General features: G+C 52.8%; 4 protein-coding genes across 4 annotated transcripts; all 4 read left to right on the top strand.

The window, feature by feature from the left end:
* Positions 1-671: 671 nt before the first annotated feature.
* On the top strand, positions 672-3,481 carry QC763_407210 (uncharacterized protein; the record flags this gene model as incomplete). The annotated part of the gene is made up of 2 exons (XM_062912357.1): positions 672-2,199; positions 2,257-3,481. The coding sequence occupies exons 1-2, from the start codon at positions 1,583-1,585 to the stop codon at positions 3,479-3,481; spliced, it is 1,842 nt and encodes a 613-aa protein (XP_062766023.1). The 5' UTR covers positions 672-1,582.
* A 539-nt stretch (positions 3,482-4,020) lies between these two features.
* KRS1 (lysyl-tRNA synthetase) lies at positions 4,021-6,180 on the top strand (the record flags this gene model as incomplete). The annotated part of the gene is made up of 6 exons (XM_062912358.1): positions 4,021-4,285; positions 4,359-4,538; positions 4,598-4,978; positions 5,031-5,832; positions 5,889-6,109; positions 6,170-6,180. The coding sequence occupies 6 exons, from the start codon at positions 4,021-4,023 to the stop codon at positions 6,178-6,180; spliced, it is 1,860 nt and encodes a 619-aa protein (XP_062766022.1).
* Positions 6,181-7,326: 1,146 nt separating this feature from the next.
* On the top strand, positions 7,327-12,282 carry QC763_407230 (uncharacterized protein; the record flags this gene model as incomplete). Its single annotated transcript, XM_062912359.1, has 1 exon — positions 7,327-12,282. The coding sequence occupies one exon, from the start codon at positions 7,327-7,329 to the stop codon at positions 12,280-12,282; it is 4,956 nt and encodes a 1,651-aa protein (XP_062766021.1).
* Positions 12,283-13,771: 1,489 nt separating this feature from the next.
* Positions 13,772-15,227, top strand: QC763_407241 (uncharacterized protein). The gene is made up of 2 exons (XM_062912360.1): positions 13,772-14,136; positions 14,202-15,227. Exons 1-2 carry the CDS (start codon positions 14,073-14,075, stop codon positions 15,095-15,097), a joined length of 960 nt encoding a protein of 319 aa, XP_062766020.1. The 5' UTR covers positions 13,772-14,072; the 3' UTR covers positions 15,098-15,227.
* Positions 15,228-19,931: the final 4,704 nt, after the last annotated feature.

Raw genomic sequence — 19,931 nt, 5'->3', positions numbered from 1 at the left:
AAACACGCAGCGTTGGTGATGGCTTCTGCGGAAAAAATGGCGGATGGCTTGCCAACGGCAAAATGGCAGGAGGTCAGGTGATCTGGCGATGTTAAGAACGCATTGACCAATCGCTTTATGGAGAGCTTGGTCTCTAGCTGAAGAAACGATGACAGGCAAGCCAAGATCATCTATTCAATACCGCCTGTTTGGGGTTGTGGCCACGGAAATGAAGACAAACCTGATGAACTTCATAATAACCTCCCCTTCGCACGTCGGTTCCTCGGAGAACATGGGACCAACACGAACATTCGGATGGCTTCGAGTCGAGATGCCCACTGGAGCCATGTGCCATGCTGTCATGTGGAGTCACTGCAACGCTCAAATTAAGAGTTGGAGGGACGGACAAGCATCTCCAAATTTCTAATGGAAGATGAGGCGAGGAGTGCCTCCCGCTTTGTACAGTAGTAGTCAATGCCAATTGGGAACCAAGATAGTCATCAGTCGTGATACTAGCCAGTCGGGTACAGTTCCAGGACATCCATCAGGTAGGTAGGTAGTGGTATTGTAAAAGTGTCACCAGAAAGCTTCCTGTTGATTGATTGATCTCAGGGGAATTCCAGAAGCTTGCCCCAGGCGTGACAGCGCAACCTACAGGCACGACCCCGGTCCCGGCTAGGCATCCCTGCAGTCCCAGCCGATGATCAGCGCCAAGCAAGCGGCGGAACAAACAGCAACGTTTGCCGGTTGTTGCGCTTGTCCCGAGAGGGAAATGACCTTGGGTGAACTGCCAGATGTCACCGACCTCCGGCACAACCTGAGAAAAAAAGAATTGACCTTGATGGATCAAACCTCGACTGGAACTGGCTGATCGGGAGAAGGAAGGTTGTTGCTGTTCCTGCCTCTGGATAATGTCAGTTGGGTGCAGATACGACATGCACATGCAACTTTAAATTTCACATCGCACCCATCTTTTCCGCCCGCCGACGCCTTCAGGTCTTGGATGGAACCTGCATCTCCCTGTCTGCAAGCCAACACCGACTGTCTCTGGCTCTTGCTGAGGTGTCGATGTCCCAACCCCTGCCGCGTTACCTGTACTGTACAATAACCCGGGAAAGGAGATCCAAAAAAGAAATGTGTCTGGGCCTCCTCGCTGGCGAGACGAGGCGATCCATTCACCACTCAAAAAGAGGCGGAACATTCCCCATCTGTCATTTTTAAACCCCGAACATCCCAAGCCTCGTTTGCGATCCTTCCCGCCGCTTCTTCTTTTCTGATCTCTTTTGTTTGCTGTTATAAAACACCGACCCCGTCTTCAAACGCCCGTCGCCCAACACCCGTCACCCGTCACCCGTCACCCGTCAATGGTCTTGTGTCTGCACCAGTCCGGCCGAAGGAGCAACAGACGTTGACCAACTAAAGAAGCTTCCGGGTCTTTACCCCCTGGGGCCCCTCCTTGGATCGCCACGGCCCGCCCTTCTCCAGGTTGCTCTAGAGCTCCCGTTGCTCCCCACCGTCTGTGACCGTTCCGCCGAGCGAGTACGAGCAGCCACCCGTCCCTGCGGCTCACCGACAGCTGCCCGAGGTCAGCAAAAAGCCCGCCATGTCCGACGAAGCCCCGGTCCAGTCGGCCGAGACCGGTACAACCAAGGCGGTCAAGGACAAGACCTGTACCTATTGCCACCAAGCCTTCACATCGTCTTCGCTCGGCCGCCATCTAGATGTATTCATTAAGGAGAACAACCCCAAGGCCCCCGATGGGATTCACGATGTGGAAGAAATCAGACGAAATCGATCCAATATCACCCGCCGTCGTCCCAAAGCTTCGACCGGAACCCCCGGTGCTCCTGGGGTTAGAAGACGAGACACGTCAGTGTCAGTCGGAACGCCAACGGCTGCGTCGAGAAGGAGTCAGGGGTCTGTTTCGGTAGAGGTTGACTCTGCATCCATCACACCAGTATCACAAACCAAAGGCAAAGGGACTGCTGATAGGAAATATCCGTTCAATACACCATGGGAAGCCACGGGTGTCATCAACGACCTTGGTGGGCGGGATGCCACGGCATACGAGGGTGGGTTCAGGCAACATCAGCGATCAGCCAGTCGCCAGCGTATGAAGCAACAACTGGACGCCAGACACGTATTGCAAGATGCCGAGGATACGAAAAGAGCCGCTGAACTCGCATTGCGGGAAATCATGGGTTCTTGGAGGGCTGCAAAGTAAGCCAGGCTTTCTCGTCGTGCCAAACAGACTTGTATACTGACGCTCTTTGACAGACAACAAATCGACATGCACTCGATGCCTTTTGACTTTGATCCTCTTGCATTGGACTTTCCGGCACTGACGTTGCAGTGTCTCGAGAAACCACCCACGTTATTTGCTTCTACCCAGCACTCGACGTCCACTTCGTGGTCGATAACACCACCCGGCCCAGTTCAGCTGCAAGCCTTGCGAAATTATTTTGGAGAAGAGTTCAGGAGATGGAAGCTGGCTTGCACCGCGGCGACAACGGCGGTGAACGAAGATCTAACATATCCTCCCTCCCTAGTGCCAGTCAAGCCAGATGTTCGAGAAGCAGTGCGTAAGGCTGAAAAGGCAGCCGACAAGATGGAACAGCAAATATCCGATCACATAACAGCGACGTATTCAGTTTGGTGTTCACTTCCAGGGCCTGAGCGTGCCAAGCTGTGGACCCTCGAGCTGGCAAGAGGCTTGGGGCGGAAGCAAGACGAGGGTGCCAAACTCAAGCAGACCCAAAGCCTTCTTAGGCAAGAAAACAATCATCTCAAGTCTCAGATCGAACACTTGAGCCGGCTACAGCAACCTAAAGAGTACAAGATTGTGCAGCCGACAACAGTGTACATGGATGAGAAGCTGGTCAACCACATGCTGGAGCTCGGTTTCAGCGCAGCGAAGGATGGCGGCGGCGTAGGCTTCAACATGGCCGATAGGCATGCGGATCTCGACACGATTGTGGCAAGGGCGATTAATCGCTGGAAGGATGTGATCGTGTCGTCTAGGTCCGCGGCGGCCGGTCTCTCAGCGCAGCGCACCTTGGAAGCTGCGAGTGCCGGAGTGTCGCCAACAACTACTGGTTCTGGGCAGGGTATGCGACAGTTGCAGCCTCAGAGGCACCAATCACAACATTCGGTGCCGAATAACGACGCCCGGGCGTCTCTTCACCCTTCTCCGGCAGCAAGCAATAACGCTGCGAATTATGCACCATCGACGGCATCTACCACTAAAGCCGGTTCGCCCTCGACTGCCGTCGGTACACCCAGCATCATCACGGCGCCGGCCAGTGTTGGTGCCGGGCAAGATTCGGACGAGGAAATGGGCGGGCAGGACGTGCCGGAAATCTCAGAAACTAACACAGCTGAGGAAGACGGTGATGTTGATGCGGACGCGGATGCTGACGCGGATGGGGACGTTGATGCCGACGCCGATGTCGATGCCGATGCCGATACCGATGCCGATATGGACGCTGACGCTGACCCTTAGTAGCTGGTTGAAGGATTTTTGCATTGTGTCAGTCTATCATTGCTTCGTATTATTCGAGTCAGAGCACAGCGGGCGACATCTTTATTTGTACCATCATCGGGAAGGGGGGCGCATTGCACTGGAAGGGAAAACAAGGACAGTCCTCAGCACAAGGTCTTATAGATACTGTTTCTTAGCTTTAGTCATATTAATACCCGTATAGAATTTCTCTTCTTGGCACTTATTTGGAGCCAGAAACCAACAGTTGTTCCCATGCTTGAGCGTGCACAGTACAAGTACTTCATGAAGCGTGAGAAGAGTGAAACCCACAAAGGTGGCAGGGTTAGGGTCACCCCTGAGTCACTTCGACTGATAACAACCCTGACGGTTGCGATTGAGTCACCCCGCCAAAAGCTTTCAAAAAAATTACCCCGCTGTGGATAATTTCCAGCATCTGGGCCGACAGCGGGCAACTTGAACCCCCGAACCAGAAAACCTCCCCCCTTCTTCAACGTTGTTGAATCTAGTGGTCCCTGGTACGAGACAGCACCACTTTCAAAATGGCCGACTCAGCTCCTGCCCCTGCGCCCCCCACCGAGGAGGTTGCCAACCTCCATCTCGACGAAGTGACGGGCGAGAAGGTCTCCAAGACGGAGCTCAAGAAGCGCCAGAAGCAGCGCCAGAAGGAGGCCGAGAAGGCCAAAAAGGCTGCTGCTGCTCCCCCCAAGGCGTCGTCCGGCAAGCCCAAGAACGCCGCCGGTCAGGAGGAGGCCGACCTCAATCCCAACCAGTACTATGAGATCCGGACGCGCCATGTCAATGAGCGTATGTGATGTGTTTATGTGGTGGCTGTAGAAGCTATGGACTCGGTGCTGACCCAATGCGTCACTGTGTGCAGTCCTCAAGAATCCCGAGACGAACCCTTACCCCCACAAGTTCCAGGTCACCTATGACGACTACAAGTTCCACGACGAGTTCAAGCACCTCAAGTCTGGCGAGGACGACAAGAACACCGAGATTCGCATCGCTGCCCGCATTTACAACAAGCGTGCTAGCGGTTCCAAGCTCATCTTCTACGGTAACTTCCACTCCAACATGTTTCACCGGCTGGGGACGCCTTGCTCATTTAGCTCCTAGATGTTCGCACCTCTGCCGATACCAAGAGCATCGGCACCCAGATCCAAATTGTGTGCCAGGCCCAGCTCGTCGCCGAGGGAGCCCCTTCGTTTGAGCAGCAACACGAGAACATCCGCCGTGGTGATGTGATTGGTATCATTGGTTATGCTGGCCGTACCAACCCCAAGAACAGGCTCGCCGAGGGCAAGGAGGGCGAGCTGTCCATCTTTGCGACCGAGATCAAGCTTCTCAGCCCTTGCTTGCACATGCTTCCCAGCGTGCGCTTCCCCTTCGCCGACGCTGAGCAGCGCGCGCGTATGAGATATCTCGATATGCTGTGGAACGACAGGAGCCGTGAGACCCTCTGGCAGCGCAGCCGGATGGTCAGGTATATCCGTGACTGTAAGTTTGTTTGAGTCAATCCGGAGAAGAGTAGAACTGACAAGTGGTCAAGTCTTCCATGAGCGTCGCTTCATCGAGGTTGAGACGCCCATGATGCACGCCATTGCTGGCGGTGCTACCGCTCTGCCATTCATCACTCATCACAACGATCTCGATATCGACATGTACATGAGAGTCGCCCCTGAGCTGTTCCTCAAGAAGATGATTGTCGGTCAGTTTGGCAAGGTCTTCGAGATGGGCAAGAACTTCCGCAACGAGGGCGTCGATCTCACACACAACCCCGAGTTCACCTCGATTGAGTTCTACTGGGCGTACGCCGATATGTACGACCTCATGAACATCACCGAGGAGCTTGTTTCCTCTCTCGTCAAGCACCTTACCGGCGGTTACGTCACCAAGTTCACCAACCAGCACGGCGAGGAGTACACGGTCAACTGGGAGGCCCCATGGCGCAGGGTCGAGATGATTCCGGCCCTCGAGGAAGCCACCGGCGAGAAGTTCCCTCCCAGCGAGGAGCTCCACACCGACGAGACGAACGCGTTCCTCCAGAGAGTGTGCAAGAAGATGGGTGTTGAGTGCCCACCACCTCTCACCAACGCTCGCATGATTGACAAGCTCACGGGCGAGTTCATCGAGGAGACCTGCGTCAACCCTACCTTCATCTTGGAGCACCCCCAGATGATGAGCCCTCTTGCCAAGTACCATCGTTCCAAGAAGGGTCTCTGCGAGCGTTTTGAGGCTTTCGTGTGCAAGAAGGAGATTGCCAACGCCTACACCGAGTTGAACAACCCCTTCGACCAAAGACTTCGCTTCGAGGAGCAAGCTCGCCAGAAGGACCAGGGTGATGACGAGGCGTAGGTTTCCCGCCAATGTGATGAACGATTCGTATACAAGGCTAACTTTCCTGCAGTCAACTTGTTGATGAGTCCTTCTTAAACGCCCTCGAGTATGGTCTTCCCCCAACCGGTGGCTGGGGTCTCGGTATCGACCGTCTTGCTATGTTCTTGACCAACAACTACTCTATTCGTGAGGTGTTGGCTTTCCCCTTCTTGCGTGAGGAGAAGAACGGTCCCAAGCAGCCTTTTGCGGCTGAGCTCGCAAATGTCGAGCCCATGCCCGAGGAGGGCATCCGTAAGTCTATCCAATCAAGAGTTGCTGACGCGTACATACCCAATGCTAATATAACTACAGCCCACAAATAAACGTATACTACCAAAAAACAACAGAGATAAGTAAAAAGGCCTGGCGGAGCTGTGTAGCCACCAGTTTCTAGATATTTCTCGGTGAAAAGGAAGAAGTGTACTAGGTATGTAGTGAACAGGACAACGCAATGTTGAGCTGAGGTACTGCAAAAGGACTGTTTGATTACCTGATGATCATATAAACATTATGTGGTGTGAAGATGACGACTGAAGTTTTGCCATTCAAGATGATGATGGGCTGTGCATGTGGAATCAGAGACTCGGCGAACGTGGAGGAATTGTCGGTGTTTGTTGTTGTTGGCCAAGGGCTTATCGAAGTCTTGGGTCTTGGAGATGACAAAAAAGGGAGATGCGATCGGGGTGTGTGGCTTGGCGCGCACAGAGATCGTGTAACGATGAAAGTTCTTGGTTGAGATAACCCTTCAGGAGCACTCATTTCCAGCAAGCTGTTTCGAAGCTGTCGAGGGCATTTCAGCTCATGAAGTGTTTCCTGCTGGCATTCTACTGTCTAATCTATTGATGACGCAAACAAAGCCGTTTTATGGTTAAATCAATGTCACCGAGAGATCTTTCCAAATCCCGATCGGGAGAGAGAATTAAAAAACGTGGGGTTCAGCCAAGGCTGTTTAGCGTGGCTCGTAAGGTGCCAGCCAAGGAGTCTAAGCCCCAAGTGGTTTACAAGGCTTCCAGCTTTCAGGGATGGGAATGGGACGTCAGTCGGGTTCGGATTCCAAAGGTGTTTGCTTGCGTATTCCGCTCGTACATATTCGAGATGATGCCCCCCCCCCCTTCTTTGTTAAAGGGTGGGCGATGCGCCGAGGCTTGTTGTTGGAATTTTTATCTCTTTCGTTCTATTAATTTGATCGAGATCGACGTTCTTTTATTTGTTTTCTTCAGGTGACAGTTTTGATAGACAGAACCGGCGGGATTGTCAAGTCAACGTTTCACTTTTCCCCGCGCGCGCAATTCTTCAATTGAGTTTAACGCGCGACCAGACTCCCGGGACGTGTGCATGCTGTAGCGCGCGGCGCAAGCCGAGACAGTTCGACAGTAGTAAACGGTTCACGACAATCACCGACCGAACTGGCCGACCGTTGAACACAAGTTCTTCTCTTTTTAGAGGGCGTGTCCATCGCCGCCGCCGCAATGGCGCTCCTCCGCCAAACCTGGACCCTCACCCGCAAAAACTGGCTCATCCTCCTCGGCCGCCATCCGTTGGCTACCGTCGTCCAGGCGTTTGTTCTCCCCATCATTTTGGTGTCCTTCCTCTCGTTCGCACGGAATTTATTCGTCCCCAGCGCAGTCTTTGGCATCTCCCCTGCGCGCCCGATCCGATCTTTCCAGAATGCTCTCGAGGCCTCGACGGGGAGGCCGAATGTTATTTTTGTTAATAACGGCCACACGGGGGGAGAAATTGAGCGTGTGATTGATGAGCTGGCTGGGGTTGCTAAACGAGCGGGGAAGAATATTACCATTTTGGAGAGGGACGAAGATGTCGACGGGATATGCCGGAGCAGTTTGAGGGGCGTGACGGAGTGTTTCGCGGCTGTGAGCTTCAAGGGGAGTCCGGAGGAGGGGGATGGGAACGGGCTGTGGAATTACACCATCAGTCTCGACAGTGCGCTGGGGCAATTTAGGATCAATGCTGAGAGTGATAGGAATGATGGGCAGATTTACATGCTGCCGCTTCAGCGGGCGGTGGATGAGGTTATTTCTAGGGGGAACTCTGGTCGGGGGAATGAGTTGCCTGAGGATGTGGAGGAGTATCAGTTTACCAGCCAGACGACGGAGGAGAGGGCGGAGAGGATTAGGGTGTTTTACCAGAGCGCGATTATCAACTTTTTGGGGGTGACGTTTATTGCTGCGTTGATCGGGGTGGTGTATCAGATGACGGGTTTTATTGCGACGGAGAGGGAGACGGGGATGAGTACGCTTGTGGAGGCGATGATGGCTACCCCCAGAAGGTGGCAGGCGCAGGCGGCGAGGATCTTCTCGTACCATATTGCGTTTTCGCTGCTGTATTTGCCGGGGTGGGTCATCAGTTGTATCATTTTAGGGAGGGGGGTGTTTAGCAACACGAGCATTTTGGTTGTGTTGTTCTTCTTCATCCTGTCGGGGTTGGCACTGGCGTCGTTTTCGGTGCTGGGGGCGAGTTTCTTCAAGAAGTCGCAGTTGAGCGGAGTGTCGGTGACGATTATGGCGATTTTGCTGGCAGTTATTGCTCAGGTTATCACCAGGCCGGGGACGGGGCCGGTGGTTGCCTTGAGCTTGCTGTTTGCGCCTTGCAACTTTACTTACTTTATCACGCTGATGGCGAGGTTTCAGGAGAAGCAGATTTCGACGGATTTGTTGAAGACGGCGCCGGATAGTCCCTGGAATGTTCCCGGTATTGTGCTGTTTATCTTTCTCGCGGTTCAGATCATCGTTTACCCTTTTCTGGGCGCCATGGTGGAAAGATGGCTTCATGGTACCTCTTCGAGTGGGAGGAACATCGTCATTGGAGACAAGAACAGGGGCGATCTCGGTCCCGACTGCGCGGTTCAGCTGGAAGAGTTCACCAAGGTCTACAACCCCGGCCCTCTGCGACGCCTGTTCTCGTTCATCTCCAAGCCCAAGCCGCCAGTCGTCGCAGTCAACAAGCTCTCCCTCTCGGTCAGTCGCGGCCAGATCGTCGCCCTTCTCGGCGCCAACGGCAGTGGCAAGTCTACAACTCTCGACACCATCGCTGGTATCAACAAGGCCACCAGCGGAAAGATCACCATTGACGGCACCGGCGGTCTCGGTATCGCTCCTCAGAAGAACGTGCTCTGGGACGAGCTCACTGTTGAGGAACACATCCGCATCTTCAACCGGCTCAAGTCGCCCAAGAACCACGCCTCAAAGGAAGAAATTCGCCAGCTTGTCATCGGAGTCGATCTCGAACAAAAGATCAAGGCCCAGTCAAAAACTCTGTCCGGTGGTCAGAAACGCAAGTTGCAACTCGGAATGATGCTTACTGGTGGCAGCGCCGTCTGCTGCGTGGATGAAGTCTCTTCCGGTTTGGACCCTCTGTCTCGCAGGAAAATATGGGATATTCTCCTTGCCGAGCGTGGAAGGCGCACCATGATTCTGACGACGCACTTCTTGGATGAAGCTGATTTGCTGGCTGATTACATCGCTGTCATGTCCAAGGGCAACCTCCGCGCAAGTGGCACATCGGTTGAGCTCAAGGATCGCAAGGGTGGCGGCTACAGGATTCATATCAACAACAACAAGCTCATCCCGCTGCTTCCGGAGGTGGAGGGTGTTACCAAGAAGGCCACCCAGGAAGAGGCGGCTTATGTCGCGGCTACTTCGGCTTTGGCGGCCAAGACGATCAAGGAGCTCGAAGCGGCAGGGATTACGGATTATCGGTTTTCTGGGCCCACGATTGAGGATGTGTTTTTGCAGCTTGCGGAGGAGGTTCAGGCTGAGGGCGGTGGGGTGCCGATTGAGAATAGGGGTGTCTTGAGCTCGACGGAAGATGAGAAGTCGGAGACTGTGCCGGTTGGTGATGTCAAGACACCTGTGAAGGGTAACGGGCTGGAGTTGATGGATGGGAAGCCGATTGGGTTCTTGAAGCAGACTTGGGTGTTGTTTTTGAAGAGGTGCACGGTTTTCAAAGGGAATTGGTTCCCTTCGATTGCTGCTTTTATCATTCCGGTTGCTGCGGCTGGGTTAGTTATGTTGTTTGTGAAGGGTCAAGAGCCTGCTGGGTGCAGCGCGGACGAGCTGTCGTCTCGCCAGGAGGCTGTGAATATCTTTGGCAGTGACTTTGACTTTTGGATGGTTGCTGGGCCTTCGGACAAGTTCTCGCAGTCTACGTTGATCAATCTGTTGGCCCCAATCTTCATGGCGTCACAGGGCTTGGAAGGTAATGGCAGCACTGGAAGCAGCGATGGTATCATTGTCAAGAGACAAAACAACCCGATGGATCTTTTCAACAACATTACCTTGGTTGACACTCTTGATGAGTTCAACAATGCGGTGCTTCAGTTCCGCAAGAATATCACGCCTACCGCTATCTGGCTTGGTGACGACAACACTCCTCCAACTCTCGCGTACAAGGGTAACGGTCCTGAGGTGATCAACGCCTGGTTTGGCCAATGGATCATGAACATGCTCCTGACCAACTCGAGCATTGCCTCTTCCTACACCGTCTTCGACCGCCCTTTCACTCCCAGCACCGGAAACTCTCTTCAGGTCTTGGTGTATGTCGGCTTGGCTTTATGCGCCTACCCTGGCTTCTTTGCCCTTTATCCGAATCTTGAGAGACGAAGAAACGTCCGCGGCCTTCAGTACTCCAACGGTGTTAGACCTCTTCCCTTGTGGCTCGCCTACACCGGTTTCGACTTTATCATCGTCATCGCTGGCGCCGTCCTGAGCATCATCTTGTGGGCAGCTCTCGCCAATAGCCTTTGGTATCACCTTGGCTATGTGTTCCTGATCTTCGTTCTGTATGGTCTGGCTTCGATTCTGTTGGCATACAATATCTCGCTCTTCAGCGCCAACCAGCTGTCAGCCTACGCCTTTACCGCCGCTGGCCAGCTCGTGATGTTCATTGTCTACCTGTTTGGTTACATGTCGGTTATCACTTATGCACCGGTTCAACAGGTCGACAAGCTGTTGATCATTGTCCACTTTGCTCTGGCAGTATTGGCACCGATCATATCGCTCACTCGTGCGCTGTTCCTCGCCATGAACCTGTTCTCTACAGCCTGCGATGGTGATGCCCTGGCCTCTTACCCCGGCGGTATCCTTCAATACGGCGGTCCTATCCTCTACCTCGTCATCCAGATTATTGTCCTCTTCCTCATCCTCGTCTGGGCAGACGGTGGCAGCGCTGGGTTCAGCCTCCGCAAGCTCCTCTTCCGTTCCAAGCCCAAGGCCGCCAACCCCGATGAAGCAGCCGCCATGTCGGATGAAGAAGTCGCCAACGAACTCGTCCGTGTCAAGTCCTCGGCCACCGGTGGTAACACCAAGATCACCGACGGCCTCCGTGTCATCAACCTCACCAAGTCCTTCGGCTCCAACACCGCGGTCGACAATGTCACCTTTGGTGTCCCCCACGGCGAAGTCTTTGCTCTCCTTGGCCCCAACGGAGCAGGTAAATCCACCACCATCTCCGTCATCCGCGGTGACATCAAACCCTCCGGCGGTGCTTCCGGCGGCGACGTCTTTGTCGAAGACGCCTCGGTAACGCAGCAACTCTCCGCCGCCCGCCGCCACCTCGGCGTCTGCCCTCAATTCGACGCCATCGACCAAATGACGGTAGCCGAGCACCTCCGCTTCTACGCTCGCGTCCGTGGCATCAGCGACATCGACGCTCAAGTCTCTGCCGTCATCGACGCAGTAGGCCTGCAACTCTTCCGCGACCGCCAAGCCCACGCTTTGTCAGGTGGTAACAAGCGCAAGCTGTCTCTTGGTATTGCTCTCATGGGTAACCCCTCTGTCATCCTCCTCGATGAGCCCTCCTCCGGTCTTGACGCCGCCGCGAAGAGAATCATGTGGCGCACCCTTGCTGCCACCGTCCCGGGCCGTTCGATTTTGTTGACGACCCACTCGATGGAGGAAGCGGACGCTCTAGCCGGGAGGGCGGGGATCCTCGCCAAGAGGATGCTCGCCATGGGAAGCATTGAACATCTCCGGAACAAGTTTGGGGATCTCATCCATGTGCACCTTGTCTGCAAGGGGGCGCCTCACACGCCTGAGTCTCAGATTCTGAAGATTAGACAATGGGTCGTTGAGCAGTTTGGCGAGGGGGCGGAGGTGGAAGAGAAGACATACCACGGACAGATGAGGTTCAAGGTTCCCGCCTCGGCGGTTGTGTCCGGAGAGAAGGACCCCAGGACGGGAGGGGATCTGAGTCAGAACTCGGCCGTGGGGAGGCTGGTGGTGTTGCTGGAGGAGAATAGGGATCTGTTGGGGGTGGAGCACTACAGTGTCAGCCCCACGACGCTGGATCAGGTTTTCTTGACGGTGGTGGGGAGGCATAATGTTAGGGAGGAGGGGTATGAGAATAAGAAGGTGAAGAAGTGGTGGCAGGTGGGGGGGTGGAGGTGGCCGAAGATACGATATTCTTAGAGAGGTTAAAGAGGTGGGGTAGATGAAGGTGGGGAGTTATTGGACATATGGGCAGGGGGGATTTCTTTTCAATTGTTGTTATATTGTGCTGCAGCCAGATACCATCACGTTTTGGTTTTCTTTTTTCTTTTTCAGTTATATACATTTTCTTTATTTGTTAATATAGGGGCTGGAGTATGAGGGCATAGAAAGCCAGGAAGAGCTTTTTAGAGCTAGCTTTGGATTTTGATGGCTATGAGTGTGTAGTGTCTCTACGGCATCAGAAGATAAATATTCATGAAAGGTATTTCACTCACAAATACTACACGTTTTTGTTCCCAAAGGTTGCAAGCTAGGGTACATCAGACCACTACACCCCTGCCTACCTCAACCTACATGCCCGGATATAGGTAAGGGACTCATGACTTCTAGCCCTTCGACCAGGCAGTACCCCACAATCCTCTGAAGCCCAAAACAAGCCAACTCCTCAAACCAACGCCGTGGCCGGCTCACTAACTGACGTCGCCGTGCTTCTTACACACGGTAGGCTGTACTTTGGCCGCCGAACCAAAAGAGCACCAGCAACAGCGCGTTCGAGGGTGTCACTGGCAACTTTCTTACCAACCCCGCGCTGTTCACGCCGGGAGATGGATCAGGCTCATAGCTAGAAGGAGACCCGCGTGTCGAGGGTGTGTGGTATGAGTCTGATGCTCGGTCAGTCGGCACACTGGGTATTTGTGGCAAGGGGATACGATAGTCAGACACATTCTACTGAGACAGAGAGGGTGTAAAAAGAGGGAGAGGATGTCATCTTAATGTGTGGCGGAGGGGTGTTGGGTGGGGAGACAACAGTACAATGTTGCTATATAGTTGAGGAATCTGATGAGCACAAGCACATACGACCATAGACAGCTGAAAATACGGCATCCCGTCCGCTCTGCCCGAGTCAAGCAGCTGATCGCCAGATTAGTACTCAGGTGGGTGACCACTGGGGAATCCCTGGTGTTGTATGTGTTCCAGTCTCTTTTGGTGGCTTTTTTTGGGCCGGGCCCACTGTGGGCCTAGGACTCCACCAGAACCTGACTTACACCCAGGCTTTTTCTTTTTTTCCCTGATTGGGACTGCCTCGACTGGTGCACCCGTTGAAATGGAGGTCAGCAGGCATTTGAAGTGTGACTTGATGTGGCTGAAAGGTTAAGATATCTTGTTGAGCTGGTGGTTTGGGGGGGAAAGGAGAGGTGGAAAAGGGGGAGAGGAGAGTGGGAAAGGGGGTATTCCTGTTTTATGGTGCGGTCAGCATCAGGGCACAAAGGACCTCTTCTAGTGTGAGTTTTGGATCAGGTAGGGCCTTAAGAATTGCGTTCAGAGGCTTCATTGGCTTGAACTTACTCAAACAGTCAAGACTCGGCCTCTGCAAATCTAGGTAGAGACGTTGGCCTATCTACAACATTCAGTGGTGGATATGCCAGCCCTTGGTCGCCAGGTTGGTTGTTACCTACCTTACGTACTTGCATGAACTAACTTTTTGAGACAGTATCTGTTCCCAGATGTCTAAACGGTTCGTGGTCGTTGGTTTGGCCCCCATCTGTCCCGCTTGACGTGCAGTATCACCCTCGCTGTTTTAGTGGCAGCCTGGGAGCCTTGCTACGAAGACGCTGCCTTATTCAGCTGCAAAGTACTTATACATGAACTCACTACCTACTCTAGATTCTCAGCTTCTTCCATGTCAAGCTATAAAATCCCCATTAGATTCTTCTAAGGACATCTCGGCGGTTGAAAATTGAGTGGTACACCTCTGTGTCGCCCTCAAAATGAGTCGCGGACTCGACCCTGATATCCACGCGATATTCCCTACATCTTGCTGGAAAGAATGCGGTACGTATTTGGTTACCTCTCTGTATCATTCTCTTCAATGTATTTATCCGACTGAAATCAACCAGACACTGCCCATGAGCTCGTTCGAAAAAACAGAAACACTCCTGAACTGTGCAACTCAACCACTCAGTTTGAGTTCCATTACAAACAATGTCATATTTGTGTTTTGGGCCAAGACAGAATATACTGTAACGTCGGAGCCTGCACATATTGTTCAGCCGATGGTTGCTGGGCTGGAACAGCTTTCCAATACAACCTAAATAATCCCGATCCGGGACTGAAGGCAATCTTTGATGAATCATTGAAGTACTGCAATCTTTCCCAGCCACTACTCGACTCGCCCCCATTCATTGTTCAATTACCGACCGAGACAGCTTTGAGCACCATCACGTACCCTGCTACATCAACAACAGCAACGACCTCTGACTGGAAAACAACAAGTGAAGACAACCCCCCTACTCACGCTGTTGATAATGAACAGATCGACAACCATCAAGGGAGAGACAACCAAGATCTTGGTAGCGGTCATCTTTCCTCCCTGCAACTCATAGGAATAATATCTGGTGCCGGAACCGTTTTTGTTCTGTTGCTGGCTGCACTGGCGTGTTGGAAGCTGGCAGGCTACCGTCGACGAGCATCACAGCTCAGCAAGAAAGAACAGGCTTTGAACGAAATAGAATCACAAGGGACACAGAAACTGAATGGAATCTCTATCAACGAATTAGACGACCCCCCGGCACCTAGAATCGAGATGGATATTGAACCGGGGGTTTGCGAGATGGAGGTGATGTTTCCACGCGCCGAACTGAGTGAAAGGTCTGGATATGAAGAGTTAGAGGTGATTTATGGACAAGATCGAAGACAAGAAAACCCCAAGCCAGCCAGGGGGAAGAGGCGAGCTCCTGATAAAAGCGAAAGCAAGTTCGTTGAGATGAGCGGGGACCCGGTTATAGGCAGCTAAAGAATTCATCTAGCTAGGCTGGTTCGAAACGAAGCTGCGCAAAGTTTAGAGAGATGGTACGGGAGATAGCGAGGCAGAAGAGACGTGATATTTCCCACCACCACAATGTTAATATAAAGAGTACATGCTGAGCGTCGTTGCTATTGCGATTGTGACCTCAAACTTCCCTAAATAGGTGCCTAACCAGACCACATCAGATGACAGTGTATGACAAATCCCAGACTCAATGGCATTATTATGTTGGGATCAAAAATCTGTTCCCATCATCTCAGTTGTCTCTGCAGTCCTTGCACTTTGCTAAATACTCCAGTAAGGAAGCTATGGCCAAGAGTGCACCCCCTGACAAAGATCATTGCCCATCATGAAGGCCGCGGGAGAAAATGATTTCACCACACATCAACTCAGAGATTCCGAATCTACTCTCACCGGAATGCTGGGCAGTTTGTGGTATGCAAAGACTCGGCCTCTAAGTATCTCCATCGAGTATTATCTAACATTCACGCTTCATAGAAACCGCATTCCAGCACTTAACATTGGGGGAGATCGATTGTGCACTTCCGATTTGAGCACTCTCTATCAACTTTACTATTCCAAATGCGACTCGTGCACCTTTGAGTTCGATCCCGGAACCACAGAGAAATCTTTGCAGCATATATTCAGAGACTACTTCCGATACTGTCAATCGACCCCATCCACACAGCCCTGGCCAGCCACAGCTTACAGCTGTTGCATCCGTTTCGTGACAGCCACCTCAAGGCCAGCAAATACAGCCACCGCACCCATTACCACTGCAGCTAGCCCGGATTCTACCAACAAAGAGAGCACCGGCCCACCTGACCTGACTGTTGAGCCTGCGGGCTCAAGTTTAAACACATCACAATTGACAAGCGCCATTCTGGGTTCCGCAGCCGGGGTACTTCTCATCCCCTTCCTAGTCTCACTTCAAATCTTCAAATCGTCACGACAGCAAACAAGAGCATATCTCAAAACTCAAGCGCTAGCAAATTTGGGATATGGACCTAGATGAATAACCCGAACTAGACTGGAGATCAGCGCGGGCAACTGACGGAAGCTCGATATAGGAGATATCTGGTCAGGCTTCGCCTAGAATTAAGCTCGATACCGAAGCGCAGGCTAAGGAAATGGATGTGGTTCCAACACACTCAGAAGTGAGTGAAGATTCTGAGTATAGGGAATTGGAGGTATCATCTAGGCTTGACATTATTGAGGAAGATATTAAACCGGGAGTTGGAGGACAACATCATGCTCGCGAGGTTGAGAACAAATATGTGGAAATGAGTGTAGGTTCTGGATATAGGGAACTGGATAGTGTTAAAGGGGGGACTGACACAAAATGGGAGCTAGGTGAAGCTCCAGATGATAGGATCGAGTGAGCATGGTACTGAAGTCCACTATCACTTCTGAGCTCAAATGATCGTAAGTCTCGCAAGCGGTAGAAAGAGCAATATTCACAAACACAGAGAATGGATCATGGAGAGATTAAAGAATAGATACATAACTGAGATACATTACTTCCAACCACTCGACTTAACTTAGGGAAGTATGCCATGTCTTCAACTTGATGACGCGCTCCTCAGAGCCAGGTGCCATATCAGGGGCTCAGGGGCTCAGAACGCTTGTCGTAAGCTTACGGCACCGACTTCATACATCAACATCATTCAAGACGTGATGACTTATGAAAGTGCGAGCTAGAGCGTAGAATACAAGGTCGCCTGAATATAATATAATGGTTCCTCCGGCACCTTACCTGCTCGTCAATCTTGTGTCGTGGGATAAAACGGTCTTTGTCTTCTTGCTTTCTTGATAGAATTCATACCACAAGCTTGTGTGGCCTCACCGAACTTGGCCCCCTTATGCACTTTCTTAACAGAGCAACTATACTCCCAACAGCAGCCTTACTCAAATTAACTCCCTATTTTCAGCACCATCCCCACAAGCAAGTAACGTTTCCTCCTGCAAAGCACCCTCCAACCAGTCCGAGACCCTGCGTTGCTTAACCTTCCTTGCCCGAATCTCTAAAGCAATGCCGTTGTCATCTCGAGCCTGGTCACGGACTCATTCCGCCAATCTAGTTACACAACCCCAACCCCGCGTCAAAACACCACAGCCATCTAGCATTCCCGACCTTTACGACACTCCCCAAATGCCAACTTACCAAGCCTTCCCAAACTGCTTCGTAAGAACCTCATCACGCGGCTCTCCTCGCTTCTCCACACAGCCTCATCCAGTCCCCAAACCCCATCGCCAAAACGCCCGCCTCACCGCAACTTGACATTTGCCCATTCCTCCACAAGGGACGCCGTGACTCAACTCGAACCGAACCGTCTCTGTCTGCCCATCAAGCTGGGTTGGTTACATCCCCCACTGAGCCTGTCACAAGACTATAATCACCCACTCCCGGGAAACCAAAGAGCAACAAAACGGTGGGCAGTAACACCGCATATATTAACCTGCAGGCTCCTTACTGCCAGCACTTTTATCTCTCTTTCTCCGTAAACCCATGCGGGATCAAAAACTCCCTACCTACCACAACAGCGACTCAGCCCTGTGTCGTGCCCTCCAGCGGGCCAGTTCTCAGTTCTCGTGGCCTGGGTCACTGCAGATTGAAGCTGAGAGAGCAAGTTGTGATGTAATGCTGTTGATGTACCCGAAAACTTGGTCATAACTTCCGAGACTGTCATGGAAAACAACATCTTGACAGCGAGCGGACGAACGAGACAGCCCTGGGAGAACAAGTTGCGAGCCAGCGAACAGGATGCTTGGGAGCTCAGAGTAGGTGCACGGAAGGACGTTGTGTCCATTTGGTTACACTGTTACGGTTGGGGGGCTGCGAACCTGCGATCCATCGGCGAATTTGGGGGCTTCTCCTCCTCTTCCTTCAGCCGCTTTTCCGACCGAACTACACCGTTGCACACCTTACCTTACCCCCATTCCGACTTTGACGTTCTGCCCCCAAATCATTTCTGCTTTGCCTTCTCCAGCTGAGCTGAGGGGGAGATCAAGATAAGATTGGGTTCTGACTGTGAGAAAACTTGGGGTTGGCGTTCCACTGCGTTGGGTCTTACGTTATCATCAGATAGATAGATAGATATATGGGATTCTTACCTCATTTTTGTTAAAAGTCCATCTCTGAGGATATATAAAATGTTGTTCTCCTCGTGATGTCCAGCCTCATGTTTCCAGCTCGCGCTGCCAGATCAAGTCATAAAGCACGAATCCAGCGGAATCCGACAAGTCTCCGTGTCAACTTACTCCGAGGTGGGAGCGGAGCTTCTATTCCAGTTGTTCAAGTCCGAGTAGTCCGCACGTGGCGTCACCACCATACCCAAGGGGAGCAATGGGAGCGTGAAGGACCAAGAAGGGAGAAGAGGTGTAGGACAAGTGTTCGGAGAAAGGTCCGCTTCGGATCACAAAGCCGTAGCACATGGGCCCTTGGAGCGAGAGTGCCAGTCAATCTGGAGATAACGGTTGCAAAACTCCATGCCGCGTGTGCGCCCTTGGGACCCAACAGCCTGATTCTGTGAGACCGGGCTGCTCATGTGCATGTGTAACACCAGCCTCGACGCCAACTTGTACTTTTGGAACATTGGTCGAAATGTTGTTTTGGGGGAGGGGCATCATGATAATCATCGGCAAAGGGGCCCTGACATCGGAAACTAGTCGCCTGCTTCCGTCCCTCCCTGATGGAAACATCTGGCGGTCTAGGAGCAATTCATCACCAACATCATCATGGTGATGGTGGTGATGGCGGTGATGGTGATAACAACTGGCGGGGGAATACGGCGAAGATGGCATGGATGGGCTCGGAGGGGGTTACACAGAGGTTCCGGTAGCTGCGGGGTGCTCGAATATCAGATTGGTGGCTGTGACTTTGATATCACATCTTTCTCGGCAAACGGGACAGAGCGGGCGCCGCGGGGCCGGGCGAGGGGCAGCAGCCATGTGCACGTAATTCCCGCCAGCCATGTTGACGTGAGGGTGCGTGATCAGCGGGGATAGGACTCCGAAATGGTGGTGGTGGTCGTCGTCGTCAGGATTGCGCATTCGGAGATGGCTTGGATTGTTGCTTGGTTGTTCGGAGGGTACGGGCTGTGATCCCTGGTGGTCTTCAAAGCGCCCTTGCAGACAGTCCGTTATGGCAACTCTGAACAAGACCCTTTTTGGTGACCGAGGGGTCAAACCGCACTTTGCCTGATTCGAATATGTTTTCCTGATTGGGAAGTTTCAAAAAGACCTCAGGAGATTCCAAGAACACCCAAGAAAGGTGTCGAGGGCCAAGACATTGGGACGCGGGAAGCAGCGGGCCCTTGGCGTGCCCCACCCCGCTGGCGCTGGCACTGGGCGTGCCGCATTCTGCAGCGATGGACAAGGGGGCCTTGGACCCCTGTCTCTCCGCCCCTTCTGCTGGAATCCCGCTCTTTCTTGGTGGACGTTGGTGCTGGTGCACCCAGAACAGGCGGGAATTGCAAAAGATGCTGCGCCCCTCTGGGGAAACGCCAATGCAGACTGCAACCTGCACTGCGACATGCGACGCCCGCTTCTCTGTCTGCGATCTCCCCTCGACATCAACAGAGCCAGAGCTGTGCAGCTCCAGCCCCGTGGTCCGCCTGAGCCTCGCTGTTGCCAAGCAGCCGCCTAACCCTCGGCCTTTGATACAGCTCTGCCCTGTCTCTGTCACAGGTTCAACATCCTCACGAGTACCACCGAGATATTCGCTTGCTAATTTACCCACGAACGACCCTGGACAGCTGTTCGGCCCTACGACTCGTCGAGATACGGGACTACCCTGACTGTCCATCAACACCCCCTTTGG

Source organism: Podospora pseudopauciseta, chromosome 4 (genome assembly GCF_035222475.1).
Source record: "Podospora pseudopauciseta strain CBS 411.78 chromosome 4, whole genome shotgun sequence".
Classification (NCBI taxonomy): Eukaryota; Fungi; Ascomycota; class Sordariomycetes; order Sordariales; family Podosporaceae; genus Podospora; species Podospora pseudopauciseta.
Note: the sequence above shows the minus strand (reverse complement) of the source record. Positions and strands in the feature narration are given on the sequence as shown.